We start from the raw sequence: 16,395 nt of genomic DNA, 5'->3' as shown, positions 1-16,395 counted from the left end.
AACGTTTCCCAAAATTGGAAAGAAACAAATGAGTGTCACTTGGAAATGTGGTGCCAGAAGAAAAAACGATCTCCCCGACTCACGCCGTAATAGGTTTTTTGTTGATTGTTTTGGAGCGGATTTGAATCGCATTTCGATGCTTTCGAAATGAAAATATGAAACCAGCAGCAACATCGGATTATTCGGGGCTGCCCGGAGACTTGAAGAAAGAGAGAGAATCGCGACTGATCGATCGCGCGCCGGTGGTTCTTGGCCGACGGACGAAAGACTGGTGGAAGTTCTTAAGTAGGTCAATTGGTACATTCACCCGGGCGGGTTTCGCATAAGGGGGGAAGTAAAGAAAGGGGGCACACACATTCACAACACTGGCCGATCGCAAGAACTGCTCGTCGATCGCTTATGTTTAATTAAGCCAAATGATGCCGGAGTGCACTTTGATCAATTTATTAATTGGGTGAATGTTCTTCTTCTACCGATGGGCGAATGCTGGACGCCGGTTTTTTCATTTGTGTTTGCTCTTTCGTTTTTCCTCGATCGCGTATCTGTTGTGGGTAGTAGGAAACATAAAACCCACCGAGCTGTGGAGTAAACACAACGCTTCTCCCGAAAGGCACTTGGCACTAAAGTTGTCGTGTACCGTTCGACGAAGTGTACTTGTAAATTTGTGCAACTTGTTTTTCGCTTCCTTCCATAAGTAAGACCCTGTTCTGTCGTGGTTGGACTATTGATTATCACCGCGTGCGCGATGATTGAACTCATTGATCCCATTTTTTCGTACGATGATCTTTCTCAATTCTTTTCACATTATTCGCGATGCTTTTAAAAGAAGTCAGCGCCTTCTAAATAGTACATTTTATTATCTGCGGCCGCGGTAGAAAGTGAATGGCCGCGGGTTTTGCTTCCAGGGTTAACTCGATTGATTAACGGAGGGAGTTTTTTTTAGTTTTACCATAGGAATGCTTTTGTGAAAACCGAAATAAAAATCACGATCGTAAATAAATGTATTGGTTATTTTAAGGTCATATTTTGTTCAAAAATAGTTAATCAACAGAGTGGGAATTATTGTCGTCAAATCACTTTCGAAAAACAACATCAATTGAACACAATGTTGCAAACATTCTATCACCTTGTGAAAGACATAACAACAAGACTCTTCTACCACATTGAACCATTGGTGTGCACTGGCCAATAAACGGCGACCATAATATCCCCGTAATTAACCTAATGCACACAACCATTTGCACAACCGCTTTTTCCCCCTCCCGTTCCTCAGCATTCCGCCAGTCACGGAATGCATCGCCATCAACCGTCACCTAATGTCTCATTCTGACGTTTCGTTTTTCTTTCTTTTCTTGTTTCTTCCTCTCCCGCAGGCGACGCGAAAGGTGTCAAAACGTGGATATTTATTCGTGGCACCCGACTGGGATTTCAGCAATCCACTGTACAGAACAAAGGTAAGTGCACGTCAGTGCAACCAAACGGTGTACTCTAAACGCTTCCGCTGGCAAAGACAGCAATGTCACCACCGAGGGTTCCTTCCCGGGCAACTCGAAGCCGAAGCATGAGGACATCGGAAGAGGCAACGATCTACCTCCAAGTCATAGGGTTCACGGCATGCGAAGCATTACAAGAATGGTTTCGGACTGGATGGATCTGGAATGGGACACGGTACCTCGAGTTCGTCACCAGTACGACGGAGTACATCACGTCGAGCCTTTCACTCCCGGTTGTAGCTCAATGTGTCTCGCGGATCCATGAACCAAGTCTGTGGTCTGTTGCTGTTTGTTTATCACTTCAAGTCCCCGTCACCGTTTTCTGTCACTTGTGGCGCAGATTCGAGACATTCAGATCGCGAACTTCAGCGCAGGGTTCGAGGGCTGAACGTTGTCTACGGCGTCGGACGACGAATGAGAGGGACAGCACGCGCCGGGTGGGTGCAAATTAAATCGTTTAGCAAATGCTACAGCCTAATGTCCACAGCTGGAAGCCAATGGTCGCGCTTTACATTGGGTTTGGGCGCACGCGGACCTTTGCGTCCTCCCGCGGGTGGCCGAGTTGAGAAGGTAACTTCGGTCGAAACGATACAATTCTTGCTCGTTCGCTTCGGCCAACTGTTGGCCGTTAGCTACCGCTTCCTCCCTTACCAATCTCTTGCCTTCAGTCCGCCAGACCAAGACATCAGTCCTGCTAGTACACTCAACATCCGGGAGCTAGCACAGCTGTCGATAGCGAAGTCTGTTGATCGACATGAACGCGCTAGAGGATACTCGATCGTTTGATCCGCTCGATCTGGTAGGGTTTGTATGGCGCCTGCAGCAGTAGCAGCAGCAGCAGTAGCACCCAACATTAGACCCAACAGACGTCGCAGCGGCCCGATTTCGACATGCAACCTCCGGCGAGGAGCTCTCGCAACCATTCGATCGCGACCGCGCGATTGATGGATGTCAAAAAGTGGCTGATTAATTTACATATCAGGTGCAAAAACAAGAAACCCCCGGGTGGGTGCCGGGTACCCTTTCCGCGGACTGATTGATCCGACGTTGTACTTCCCTGCCTTCTTTTGCTTCTCTGCCGCGAGGTGAGGTGAATTTAACGCGCTGCGCAACAAATTGGACAGCCCAGGTGCTGGGTTTTGCTGCAAGGTACCTTGGCGTGGCTTAGGTTGCAGCACGATGGCTTAATCTATCTTCGTTTTGTCTGCAAGGGCTCAAATCTGAGAGTCCATTTGAAAGCTGACCCACTTTTGAAGATACCTTTAGACTAGACATTAGAAATAGGAGAGTTCAAGTAGCTTATTTTTGTTGCAATATTCGCACCTTAGTATTTAATTTTATTTATCGTTTTATAGAACATGTCGTCGACTGGCAGTTGAAAGAATAACTCCGAATTTTATAAACTGTGTAAATACAATACAGTTGAGTTGAACATGATGCTTAGGAACCTAAACAATACTCTTATCCTCTACCTTCAGTCAGAGAGATCGTGCATCACCCTCTGAATCCAATCTAAGTAGAACGCCGCGTTGGTAAACACACCCGGCATTCCCTTCCCACACTTGTCCGCACCGAAGCTGATGATTCCCACCTGCGTCCAGCGGTCCACATCGTCCCCTCTACGCATCAACGCTCCCCCCGAGTCCCCGAAGCAGACGTCGCGATTCCTTTCACCACCGACACACAGTTGCACCTGAGGCACCTCCGGCGCGGGCATGCTATATGCCCTCCTACACACAGTGACATTGTAACCCCTCATGTGGATCTTTAGCTTCCGCTGTAGGGCCATAAACGAGCGCGTTTTTCCCCATCCGGTTGCGGTGAAGTTCTGCCCTGCGATCGAAGGTTCATCCTTCGACCAGTTTGGCAGACAAACGGGACTGATGAGGGCGCTGTACTCCGCCGGGTGGATCAGCTTTAGCAGCGCAATATCGTGCAGGTAGCCGCGACTCTTGTAATCGTACAGCTGATGGCTGATGATGGTCTGCACGGGAATGTCCAACGGAGGGCGATCGTTGCACGTCCAAAGACCCTCGACGTACTGGCAGTCTGGCTCCAAGTTCAGATCCCACTCGCCAAGACGTACGCGGTACCGTTCCGGTCTGGAAGAGCGCGAGAAGCAGCATCGTTAATCAAGAACCTCTTGGAAGAACCTCACCCCGGAAATCCGCACTTACAAAAGTTTCTTGCGCGAGGTAACGAAACAGTGCGCTGCCGACAATACAAACTGCCGGCTTATCAGCGACCCACTGCAAATCGTCGTGCTCACCCAGCGCTTCATGATAACCACGGCCCAAGGGAACTGGTCCAGCTGCGATTCTCGGCTGTCGTGGCTAAATACTCCATCGTACACTGAAATTCGGCCGCAGTTTGGCTCGTTCTGAAACACCGGGCAGCATACGGTCGTGCTTCGGTTGACGATGGCAGAGTGTAGCTCGTTAGTCCTAAGATCCCGGAATGTATCACACTGATCGGCCGGAACTAGCACACCTTTGGCCTTCACTTCACTTGCGACATCAAGCTCACACTCGTTGGCCCGAATGCCGGGAGATAAAAGGACGAGAATAGCTGCACAATACACTACCAAGAACATACGGCATCGTTCCATTGTTTTTCAAAACGGAAAACCCGATGCAAATACTTGTTAAACGACGTCTTAGTCGCCCAAGAGCACGCTTCGTACTGCTCTATTGAGTACTTCGTCAAAACCGCGAGAGACTTCTTCTATTGATAAGGGGATTTCCGCGTATCAGCCGAACGCAATTCGCAGTATAACGGATTCGTTCGGTCTTTTTTCCAGAATTATTTGTGTTATATTTACAAGTCACCTCACCCTGAGACCCGGTATTCCCCGGTGGATGATTGACTCAGGGAGCATAATAAGCACATCCAATTGACGTTTGCATCGTGCAGCTGAATTCCGTTGTACAGACTTTGTTAAACCTTGATTATATTCTTTAACAAGCCAATGCATGCCGGTTTTAAACACCTCGCGATGCGAATTTCATTTTCAACGATCACTTAAGATGACTCTTTTTATTGTTATTCCAACGATCGCTTAGTTTATACATGTTAACGATGGCTCAAACTATCGCAATTGATAGTCCTGTTTATTTATTGTTTGTCTTTTCGTAATGGGAAACTAATTATAATAAATAGACCCTTTACTTCTACATCTAGAATTAAAGAGCTTCTCCTCATGTCCATTCATGCCGTGCCTTATCAGTTTGAACAAAAACAAGAGAAGAAAACTTCTGCGTTGCTAGTTTTGAAGCTTCAAAGTTTTGTCATGTGTTTAATCATCCTTTCTCAGATATTGTTGAGAGAAAAGTTCTTCGATTTTTAAAAATTGTATCTTTAGACTTCAAACGTCTTGTAACTACAACTGCAAACTAGCCTTCGCTGGCCCTCAACCATATAATTCTTGAACTTCTTGGAGTGAACTACCAACTGATAACCCAAGAGTACCCAATACTCATTTAAGTAAAAATGGTGAACTGAGAACTTATTAAGAGAATGTACAGAATCATTTGTTTTTCTAAAACATGCAATTTTGGCACAACAAGTTAACAAAGAAACCCCCAGAAATATGAACTGGGCTAATTTGAAAACCGTTAAAAAAAACCAACCCAACTCGATTGCGAAACCGACGACAGTGAGAGGTTTTAGGTGAAAGGACTTTCGCGCGGCGGCAAACACCGTAATTGATAGCAGCAAAATAAACGCACCCCTCGGTCGTGTCAGTCGAGCATGACCCCTGCGCCGCCGTCGGGTTGAACTCCCCAGGCCTGTCGTCCGCCGACGGAGGGAGCGTTCGGTGATTGCTAGGCATCACCACCGGTCGCGGCTTATCAAGCGGCACAATGTGCGCAACTCCACCGCGCATCCAGTCCAGGATCAACTTCAGCCGAAAGCAAAATGCTGACGCAATGATTACAAAATTGATTTGATTTCCTATTTCCACCGGTGCGTGCCGGGACTGGAGGGTGCGGAAAAGGGGGAGGAATAAGAGGAGGTACCGTCCCGACACCACAACTACCCCCCAACCAACCCCGCGCTCCAGGAGCGAACAAAAGAGAAGCGATCTTCTTCGGTGGTTTTCGGGATTGCGCGGGATCGCCCACTTCGTGCTGGCGAAGGGCGAGGCAACCTTTTCGCTTTTATTCTTTACATAATTTCTTTCCCCCTCGTCTGCTTCTTTTGCTTCTTCTCTTCATCCTCTCCTTCTCTTTGGTTCCTTTAGGAATGCACCCAAACAAACGTAATGTTTTCGGCGATCCAGTGCCGTTTTGGGTGTTGCTGCTGCTGCGCCCGCATGATCAATCAGCCGATCGCGTTGCGATCGCCGAAGCTTTTCCATTCGCCTGGAATAAAAGAGCGCTCTAGCAATGGCTGCTGCTGCTTCTGCTGTTGGCACGAGTTTCCAGCCCACCGTTTTTTTTATCGATGGATGGGGTGGAAAAAGGGTACTTTTTATGTGGGATTGTGTGGGGTTTTAGGGTTGGTTATGGTTCGCTTTGATTGCATTCCAATCGATTTCTTCGGCTTCGGATCCACATGATTTTTGGGCTGTTCGATTTACGCTGATTCGATTACGCTTACTGAATGAACTAATTTCGGAGGTGACTGTTGAGTTTCTTCTATATCTTTCGCTATGGAAAGTTCGTGAACTTGCAACAAATTGGAAAATCGGAAATCGGTTTTACACGATCCAAACAAATCAAATTCATGTTTTTAATCCAGTGTTAAGAGTTTTGAAGGAATACAAAAGAAATCTGAAATAAAATTCGTAAAGCCTCCTACAAATTCACTTTCGAGAATGCGAACGACCAATTTCGAGAACCAATTCGAAGTCGAGAACAGTATTCAAAAGAAAACCCCCACATTGGAGCCAACAACGCAGGCAATAATTTCGTTTTCATTCACCCTGAACGCATAATTCCCCTTCTTTAAGCTCACATTTCTTACACACAGCGTGCGATCGGGTGGAACGATTGAAATTTATCTCGTGATTGTAAATCAATTAAAAGCTCCGCGTTCAACCGCATTTGCCTTTCAAAAGAGTTTCGTCAGGCTAAAAAACTAAAAATAAAAGAAACAATAGCCAGCATAAACGACCGGAGTATCGATTTCGAAACGATTAAAAACCACCCATTTGCGTCTACGTCACAGCCGCCAAAGGGAACCCCGGAGACAGTTTGCCGACGGAAAACTTCCTACGCAATTTTGCGACCACAGCTGCAACTTTCCCGCCACGATGGAGTTCTTTTAAAGTATCTTTCGTTGCTGGCAATATCGTGTTGGTTGGTTTGTTTTTTTTTGTCTTTCCAAAGGCTTAATCCAACAACGGTCCGAAACCGAAGGCACAAATCGAGAAAGTTGCAGAAAAGCCTCCCTCCGTTCGAGAATAAAGCGCACGCAACCAAAGCTGGAAAATCCCTTTTTGGCACCGAACGGCGGCCTGCTGACGTTTTTCCCCTCCGCACCTGAACGCACCCTGGGGTCGAAGTCAAAGTCATTTAATTTCAATTTAAACGAATTAATCGATCGCAATTAATCAATTTCTCACCAACCGCGGCCACGACGCGACACTCTCGATGGCGGCAGAAAAGCAAAGGGCAAAGCACGGAAAACCCCACAACTTCCTCAACAAACACACCGGACTAGCCAAATCATTCAATTGGATTTCCTTTCTTCCGCACCTCGCCGAAACCGAAATGGTAGACTTACTATTTGCCTTGCACGCCGTGTGCCATCGAAAGTGGCCAAGACCCCGAGCAGTAAAAGTCTCCGTCGTTTTCCTTTTACGCAGCCAGCGACGCGAAAAATCGCTGCCGGTCGGGGCAGGAAGTGAATAATACTTTTCTTTTCCATCCTCCCAAGCGAACCCGAGTCGCTTTGCTTTGTTTTGGTTTGTGCGCGCGCGCACACTCAAACACCATGATTAAACGCGACTTCCATCCGCGCCACGGATAAGGGCAATAGATGGGATGGCCTGGACTGCCACAGGTCCGGCCGGAAATTAACCTGCGACTGGGGTAAGCGAAGAGATTGAGAAACCGCCTTTTTTTGCCTAGGCGGCCACTAGCCGGGTTCTCCAATAACCGGCCCCGATGAACCGTGGCCGATCGATCGACGGTTCGATTCGAGCCGGAGCAAACCCCGGGTGCTGGGGTCCGGATTCGAGTGGGTGGAAATGACTGCAGTTGCATCACCAAACGAGAGCCGTTTCACAGTGGGCTCTACTAGAAGTGGAAAAAAATGATCACCAATTTGATACAATTTTCATTGAAATATAAAAACATCTTTTATCTTTATATACAAAAACTATCGTAAAAAAATTCTCTTCTTGTTTCAAAGGCCAGAACAAGTGTAGAAACTTTGATAATCTATTACATATTTTAGTTTTTTTTTATTTTTGGAGTTTCTAAATACAGTGACCGGCAGGGAAAAGTGCCCACTTCGAATTTTGTTGATTTTCGCTCAATATTTTTTTCTCAACCCAACTAAATATACTGCAAGTTTTTTTCGTAAATTGTTTAACATATTTCATATAAGATCCACTAATGAGAAAGCGAAAACAAACATATTTTGATTTCGAGAAAAAAATTATAAAAAAAAGTATCTAAAAAAACAGTGACATGGAAAAGTGCCCACTTTGAAATTTCGAGTTTTGCATAAACTTTTCCATTGAGGGCCAACCAATTTATTGTGTTTTAATATTTTTTAGGTTTGTTAGCACCATTTCTGATGTTTATACATGTATGATCACGTGTTTAATTCATGTTTGGTTGTTGATATACAATTTGTTAATATCAGGTTTTGGTATCTAATTAATTTAAGTGTTTCAAGAAATTATATTGCATAAAATATGTTTTATGACACTCATTTACATTAAAGTAATTCACTCAAAGCACGAAATCCACAAGGCAGCGGTAGGAAAAATCACAATGAAATTTTAAACGTAGGCGGATCGCCCTGGTAGGGGAGACATGTGCAAAACAGATGCACGCATGGACACTAAGATCATTCGTGAGATCAAAAAAATCCAAAAGTAACTGTCAGAGAGGTCATGGAAACACTTCACTCATCAGTTTTCGAAAGAACTATCCGTCGTCGGCTTGTTGCATACGGGTTACAGAGCAGACTTGCTAGGAGGCTTCTTTATATGAGCATGACCAATAAGGCCAAGCGTCTTAAGCTCGCTGAGGAACATGCTGCTATGCCTCTAGAGTACTGGAAAACGGTTCTGTGATGTAACCAATCAAAATTTGAACTTTTTAATCGAAGATGGCATGAACGTATACAGCGCAGATCGAAGGAGGCAATGCTGCAGGTTCGCCACATCCAGGGCACAGTATGCCATGAAGGAGGCAATATGGTGTTCTGGGGTTGTTTTTCGTCCGGTGGGGGGGGGGGGGGGGGGGGAGCCTTGGGAACATTAACGGTGTTAAAACTGCAGATTACAACATAAACATAAACATCCTGCAACAAAATCTGGAGATTTCACTGATCCTGACGGGCCTTGAAGAGAAATACGTTTTTCAGCAGGACAACGACCCAAAACATACTGCCAAGAAGACGAAGGCTTTCTTCCGGTCTTGCCGTATAAAACTTTTGGAATGGCCTCCTCAGAGCCCGGATCTTAACCCGATTGAGAATTTGTGGGCAATTCTTGATTCCAGGGTGAACAAGACTGGTGTTTCAAACAAAAATCAATATTTTGAGGCTCTTTTGCGCGCTTGGGATGAATTAAATCCCGTACACCTTAAAAACCTAGTGCAGAGCATGCCAAAGCGCCTTGGACAAGTGCTAAAAGCTAAAGGAGGGCACATTAAATATTAAGATGTATTTATTATTATTTGTTTTTATGTATATTAATAAATAGCCTTAGTGGGCACTTTTCCATGTCACTGTTTTTTTAGATACTTTTTTTTATTATTTTTTTCTCGAAATCAAAATATGTTTGTTTTCGCTTACTCATTAGTGGATCTTATATGAAATATGTTAAACAATTTACGAAAAATACTTGCAGTATATTTAGTTGGGTTGAGAAAAAAATATTGAGCGAAAATCAACAAAATTCGAAGTGGGCACTTTTCCCTGCCGGTCACTGTAAGTCGATTCTGAAACTTTCCACACATTAAGTTTAAGCACTGCTGATGTCGTTGAAGATTTATTTAATAACTATTGTTTTGATAAAATCATCTAAATTTTATAATTGAAACTCAGTTTTACTAACACAAACAAAACAAGAATGTACCCATATGTCAAGGTGTATCCATCAAAGTTATACAACAGGGTTAATACAATACAGGGAACTTGATGAAATATCAGCCATCTTAAATATGCCATTATTGTAGATATTCAATGAAAACAACTCTGAAGTAAAGAGTTAAGTAAACCATAATTATTTTCTCACCCAGCATCGCTGGGGCGTCAAGATTGTTTCATTAAAAACATAAAAATAAACATAAAAATAAACAAATCTTATTTTTTTTCAACCACAATTTGTAATACGATTTTTAATTTTAATTTCGATTCTTTTTCAAAAGTCAAACTGAGTTGTTTGTATATGTTAAACACTTTTTTTTATAATTGATTTAATTTCACTATGTATTTTCCCGTTTGTTTTCCTTCTCGCATTGCAGTTTGTTCGTTCCCGTTTGATTCCTTTTTGTCCATCGCTCTCTTACGCTTTCCTCCGCGTTCTGGAAACAAGATCCGATGCACTTTACACTCATGGTACACACCGTTCACTCATGCTCGACATCGGGTAGGAGGGAAAGGAAAGGGAAGTGTGCAAAAACCAAAAAAAAAACATCCGTTCCATCCGTTGCAACCGACTGCACCGTCTAACCGTCCAACCGTGTGCTTGTAAGCGGACTGTTACATAATAGTGCAACTAATAACGGACACGGTTAATCGTAATAACTGTAATGATGATAAGCAAGAGCTTTCGGGTTGTTTTTTCTTGTTTTGTTTTATATCTCGAGTGAGGAAAATCCCGCTCAACGCTTCATCCCCCCCATACTTCTCTCTCTCCCCCATACCTGGGGAATCTTTGAACGTGGTTTGGATTATGTTGTAGCCATCGTCAGAACGGTGACGACGGTTCCCAAACGGCTCTCACCCACCCACACACTCACTTGATTGGTCCGATTGGGAAGCGCTTGGCGGATGGACCGAAGCATCCCGGCCCCGCGGCCAATCCTGTCATCGGCAAACCGGCCGCGGGCCGTCGTCGGTTCATCAATTTTCAATCAAGAGCTAATGATAATGGTTCGCAATTTGGCATCCGCGTGATCGTGATCGAACAGCATTCGCAACGGTTGCGCTCGCGATTGAAATGTCGATTGGGGTTGCGCGGGATGCGCGATTCCTCGCCATACCGAAGCGAATGACCGACCGGGCGGGATTATGCAACCACCTCATCTTCGAGGATGACGGGGAAGCCTCCAAATGGTAGTTCTTAGGAGTTTAAAGTTTGGGATTGCATTAGTTTAAGGTCTACAAAACTAGAAATGATGACCGGTAATGTAAGGAACATCTCTAGTCACAGTTGATTTGAAAACATGACACTTGTTACTTCCTTGTTCTTCCTTGTTGTGCACAACGAGAAAACATGCGGCCGGAAAAATTCGCGGAAATATCACTGTCGGCGTCGGGTTTCCCAAAAAAGGGCAAAATAGAGAAAGCCTCCGCGATTTCCTTTTTCCGTACCCATCCGAGGAGGTCGTCTCGTCATCCCAAAGAGGTTTCGTTCGATGCTTCCGTTCCTTGCTTGGAACTGGCGCGGGAACTCGATTAAAAAACCAACTATCGATCGATAGATAGCAACCCCAAAACTGATGGCAAAAAATAAAACATTTATAAAAACACCAGACCTGACGAACGGTGGACACTTGCAGCGGGGGAGCAGAGGGCCTCACTTCTTCCGTTAGACCACTCCGCAAATGTCGCTCGAGCGTTGCGGACCACGCGAAGAAAAAACTGGTGAAGGCCAACACGGTGAGGTAACTGCAGCGCAGCGGAGACCCCGATCGATAACTGAGACCCTGAGAGAACAAGGAGAGGCAAGAGGACATGTGGGGAGTGGGGGAGAAACCAGACCCAAGCCTCTCGGGCCCCTTTAAGATGAATGATTTTACGCAACCCATCGGCATCTCGACATTTCCTTCATTGCGTATGCGGCAATGCAGTTGCGTGCTTGCGGACCCTTCGGCCCTTTCGGCGGCCTCCGTTACCGTTTATGTCAGCCCCTTCCCTTCCCTTTCCGCCCCCAAGGCAGTCGCCGAAGGGCCCACCTCGTCGTACGTTCCATTTATGGTGTCTCGAGTGTCTCCCAACCAGAGTAAGAGAGACAGAGTGGGGTTGATGCACCTGTTTTTTTGTTTGCCCGTTGGTGCTTATGTCCTCTTGTGTCCACCGCTTCGAAGCTGATGCAACGCACAAAATGCACTCCCTTTTCTAAGCACGCCAGCGCCTCCCTGCCTTGCGGCCAACTGCGAGAAAGTGCGCGGCGTATCGGACTCTGATGCGCTTTTCCGAAACGGCTCCGGGCACAGGATGTTTGTGTTTCAGTGAGTGTGTGTGTGTGTGGTTTGAAACGTTTCGAAACGCACCTTTTGCGCAATCGGTGCATCGAACTAATTAGTCACCCGACCCTTACCGGGGAGGGTAGCTCCGGGTGGGGTGCGGTGAGGCACGCACGAGATGAAAAACCGGCCCCCCCGGCGAAGGACTAGGAAAACGGTTCGATGTCGCAATGCGAACCGCACGATGGATTGCTGGCAGCGCTGGTTTAGGGGTGAAGGGTTTAGGGCAACCTTTATGTTTTATACGAAACGGATGTTGAGCGATGTGGGGTCACATTAGCCCTCGCCGGTCTCGCTTCGGGCGATGCATTTCTTTCTAACCCTTGTTTTTTTTTTTTTCCCCGTTCGGCGCCCGTCTTTCTCTTAACCTGTGCAATCCTTTGGGTGCTCCTGGGAAACCGACGGAAGCAGGGTAGACAGGAGGGTGGTTTTGAAAACGAAAGTTTCAGTTTACCCAACCCTAACACACGCGCCTGGTTTTAGGAGTTTGGCCATGAAATTTTTCGGTCACCGCTGCGATCGGTTTCCATGTGGACAGGTTTGGCTTGGAGCGATGTCCGCTTGGTCCTGGGTCTTGTTCACACATTGGAAGGCCTTTCGGCGGTGGAAGCCTTCGAGGGAGCGGGGGCCCCGACGGGGGAAGTGAACGTCGGCAGCCAGATCGGCAACCCGGTCGTGACTCGCTGCAGGCTTTTTCTGCCCTTCCCCCGCTCCACCGTCCCACCCGCCGGTGGAATATATCGCGGAGGTCGATCTACTAACAGTTTTTCCCATCGCGTCCACAGTGCGCCTAAGCGAACCGTAAGAGGCGCGAGTTTGTATGCGATGCGACGCGGTATGGGTCACACGGGATGCGAGGGAACAGCCAGGATGCCTGCTTGGTGGAGGAAGGGGAAGGAAAGTGGCCGGTGGTAAATGTTTTATTAATGCGTTCGAAGGTCCATTTCCTTGATAGCCAGTTTGTTTTTTTTTTTCGCCCCGTTCAAAAGTTCCTCGGCGCAATCGTCCGTCTGTCTCGGACCGTCGCTCGGTGGCAGTTTTATTTTGTGTTTGTACTCCTTCCCCCGGTTCCCCCCTCTCACGTGACCCGAGCAAGAGACCCGGTGGTCGACCGAACGGACAGCTCGCGAGGCAGGTCGGAAGGTAAGAAGGCGGCAGGTTCCGCGTGTGTGATAACTTCGCGCGTGAGCCCTCGGGGCATGTGGAGAAAGTGAAATCATTCCTGGATGGGCCATTGGCAGCACGGGCTGGACTTTCTCAAACTATAATGTTGCTAGACGCGGACGGTAGGCTGTTTAACTAACCTAATGCGTCTAATAGTGCGGATAAGTGAGCCACTTTTCTAACACAATTTATAACTTAATGTTGATGAGAATCTTCGACACTAAAATAAGTTAATTTGAAAATATTCCATAAAATATATCATAGTTCTTTTGATTCCTAAGGCTAGAGTGCTTCACCGTAATACTGAAATAAAACAACATGAGAATACTTGACCGTTCAAAAAGAGCTCATTCAGGCACTGACTAATTAAATTTGGTAAAAATGTATTTAGTAAAAAGTTCTGTGAACATAATGATAGGAATAATTAAATTACATTGAATTGCAAAACTATACGCTCTACTGCTTTCTGTTTTGAATACTTTTGAAGTTATTAGAAAAGAAATCCATTAATTGAAAAATAAAGAAGGATCATTAAAAAATGTTAAGTAATAAGATCTTCACTATAGAAGTAAAATAAACAATGGAAAAGTACGTTGAAAAAAAATTAAAAAGAAGAAGAAAACTGTAAGCCAAATAATTATAAATGTTTACAAAAACTCCATACAATCAAATCAGAAAAGATCCTAGGAATGTTTTTTCTTTCTGACTATTCAGCGCGTAGAGAATTATATTTGCATCAATCGGTGTTATTCTTTGAGAGGATAATTTGGGCAACACGTATCAGCGGATTTTATTTACTAAATATTGTAAACCTCTGAACTCTGTTCTTAGTGACAATTTGTGAATGTAATGACGTTTTGTGTAGAAGAAATGTTAGAGAATCGAATTGTAACTATTTGGAGATAGTTTTCTTCAATAATCTACATAAAACGGTGGTTTCGCGCACCATACCTGTTGAACAAGTCATTTAAATACACTAAAGCGAAACATTCGAATATCACTAAGCTTTATTTGTATCAAATATCCTTTTTAACGATGAATTACACATTCAAATACATAAAAGACAAATTAACGGAAGACGGCAACTAATATTGTAGAGCCAAATAAGCAAGAACAACTAATATATTTGTTATTTCTAAACATTCATTTTTTTTCAAAAACAATTCAAGCTCAAGAAAATAAGTTTTTATCTGCCTAATGCATTGTTTATACGTTACTTTCCCAGTTACGCAACGGTAGCCGACTCCATCCCATACGCCATAAAGCGTTAATTTCAACCAATCTTTTCCGCACCGCAATCCGTTTTGTCGTACGGAAAAATTAATCTCTTCCCTCCGGCCCGAGCTCTGGTGACCGGTGTTTTCTTTCCGCCCAGTCCATCCTACAGTCCATCAAACGCAACACTCATTGGAGTGATTAACAGCCGTGACACAACGCTCTAAACTGTCGCTTCCTTGCGACCTTCCGGGGCTTGGATTTCTCGGAAAAGAAAGTGATCTTTCACACCTTTCTCCCCAGGGGAAGTGGGTTGAGGGTAGGGCCCGGTTCGGTGACAGGTTTTATTGCATCTTTCAGCTTTTAATCGACACTGCCACCAGACGCACCACACCCGGCTGCTGGCAACCGATGTTACATCAAACACAGAGCTCCAGGGATCGATCGATCGATCGTCCAGATCTCCTGCTCATTACCTTCCGTCCTCCCTTTTTCGGACCGAGAGAGCTTCCTGCATGCTGCTGCAGCACCGATGACAAGTGCCGTCAACGACTACAGTTCAGTTGACGGAACGAACGACTGCAATGGCCGTCCAAGCGACGAACCCTGGCTTCCATCGTACACATCGATAATATTGCGTGGCAGCTGCCGTGTACGGCAATTATCGTTATTATTTTCCTCCGATAACGAAAAATGGCCCCCACCGTGGCGGGGTGGAAATAAAATCAACACAAAACCCACCCCGTGCGTCCCTCCAGCAAAACCGTCATGTTTCCCTTTTATCGGCATGCCGATCGAACCATCGAAGGCCTGCCTGCCGCTCGTCCAGGCGGCGGTGCGTGTGCGGAACTACGGAAGCGATGGCGCAGCAAACCGTTTAACGTACCATCGACGATGGGAAATAGTTATGCACTGGACGCGATGTGTTTGCTTCCTTTTTTCGTTTCTTACGACGTTTGTGAAAGCAAAAGTGTGAGAGATAGTTTCTATTTTATCAACCGAAACGCGTACGGAGCTAATACGTAGGACGATCGTTTAGGGACCTCGTCGGCTCCCGGTGAGGCCCACGTCCATCAAGCGTCTGTCGTCGACGTCGTCGTCACTTGGTCATTGACATCGATGCCGGTGGATGATGAGGAACTTTCTCTCCCGGCCGGTGTTATGGTATATTCGACCTCCTGCTTGTTTAGGCCGATCGATGAGAAAGTGAATCGTATCGATTTTACATCATTTAGGGCCGCGTTCCAAGAAATGATGCAATGTGTTTTGTGCTGCGATGGGAAAAAGGGGCGGAAACAGGTATTAAAAGGACCGATTCATCGAACTTGATTGAGCTGAAGCGGAACTCCTTCGATGTAAATTGTTCAATGATGTTGTAGAAATAATGTTTTGTAGACTTTAAAACCTTCAATTATTTAGCTTACAAATCGTTTGTTTTTCGTACGAAAAAAGCGTCAAAATGTGTCGAAAGGTCATTGTGGTCTTGAAACAAACAAATCCCTTCCCGGATAAACCGAAACAAGCTGCCAGCATTTTATTAATTCAGCATGCAGAGGAAGCACTCCAGGGAGCATGAACATCAAATAAACAAACTGCAAGCAACTCCATACCGCACCACCAGTAAACCCTGCAACATAGCCCCTCGGGCGATCGGTGCTTGAAGGATGAACGGTTCATAAAAATGTCACAGTCACACGAACGTGACAACCTTCACTCGTCGCCATGTTTGCTCGCGTCGTTTGTCAGTGGCAGCTCGAGAGGAACATCTTCTTTCCCCCCACAGCAGCTTCTAGCTTCAAGAAAAGGCAGAGAAGAACAAACAGCCAGTAAACTAGCGAAACACGAATCCTACGAGGAAAAAAACGGTACCGATCACTGGAAGCCACGAACATGCTAGATGCTGCCAAAGGGGTCGTGGGTCTACA

At 45.6% G+C, this 16,395-nt stretch overlaps 1 protein-coding gene across 1 annotated transcript in view; it reads left to right on the top strand.

Moving 5' to 3' along the window:
- LOC131293378 (centrosome-associated protein CEP250) overlaps positions 1 to 16,395 on the top strand; it is a 141,293-nt gene that overhangs the window by 47,861 nt on the left and 77,037 nt on the right. The window contains exon 2 of the mRNA XM_058321457.1: positions 1,374 to 1,454. Within this exon, the coding sequence (XP_058177440.1) occupies positions 1,374 to 1,454 (81 nt within the window). The remainder of the gene's footprint in view (positions 1 to 1,373; positions 1,455 to 16,395) is intronic.

The sequence above is a fragment of the Anopheles ziemanni genome, chromosome 2 (genome assembly GCF_943734765.1).
Source record: "Anopheles ziemanni chromosome 2, idAnoZiCoDA_A2_x.2, whole genome shotgun sequence".
NCBI classification, from domain to species: domain Eukaryota; kingdom Metazoa; phylum Arthropoda; class Insecta; order Diptera; family Culicidae; genus Anopheles; species Anopheles ziemanni.
Note: the sequence above shows the minus strand (reverse complement) of the source record. Positions and strands in the feature narration are given on the sequence as shown.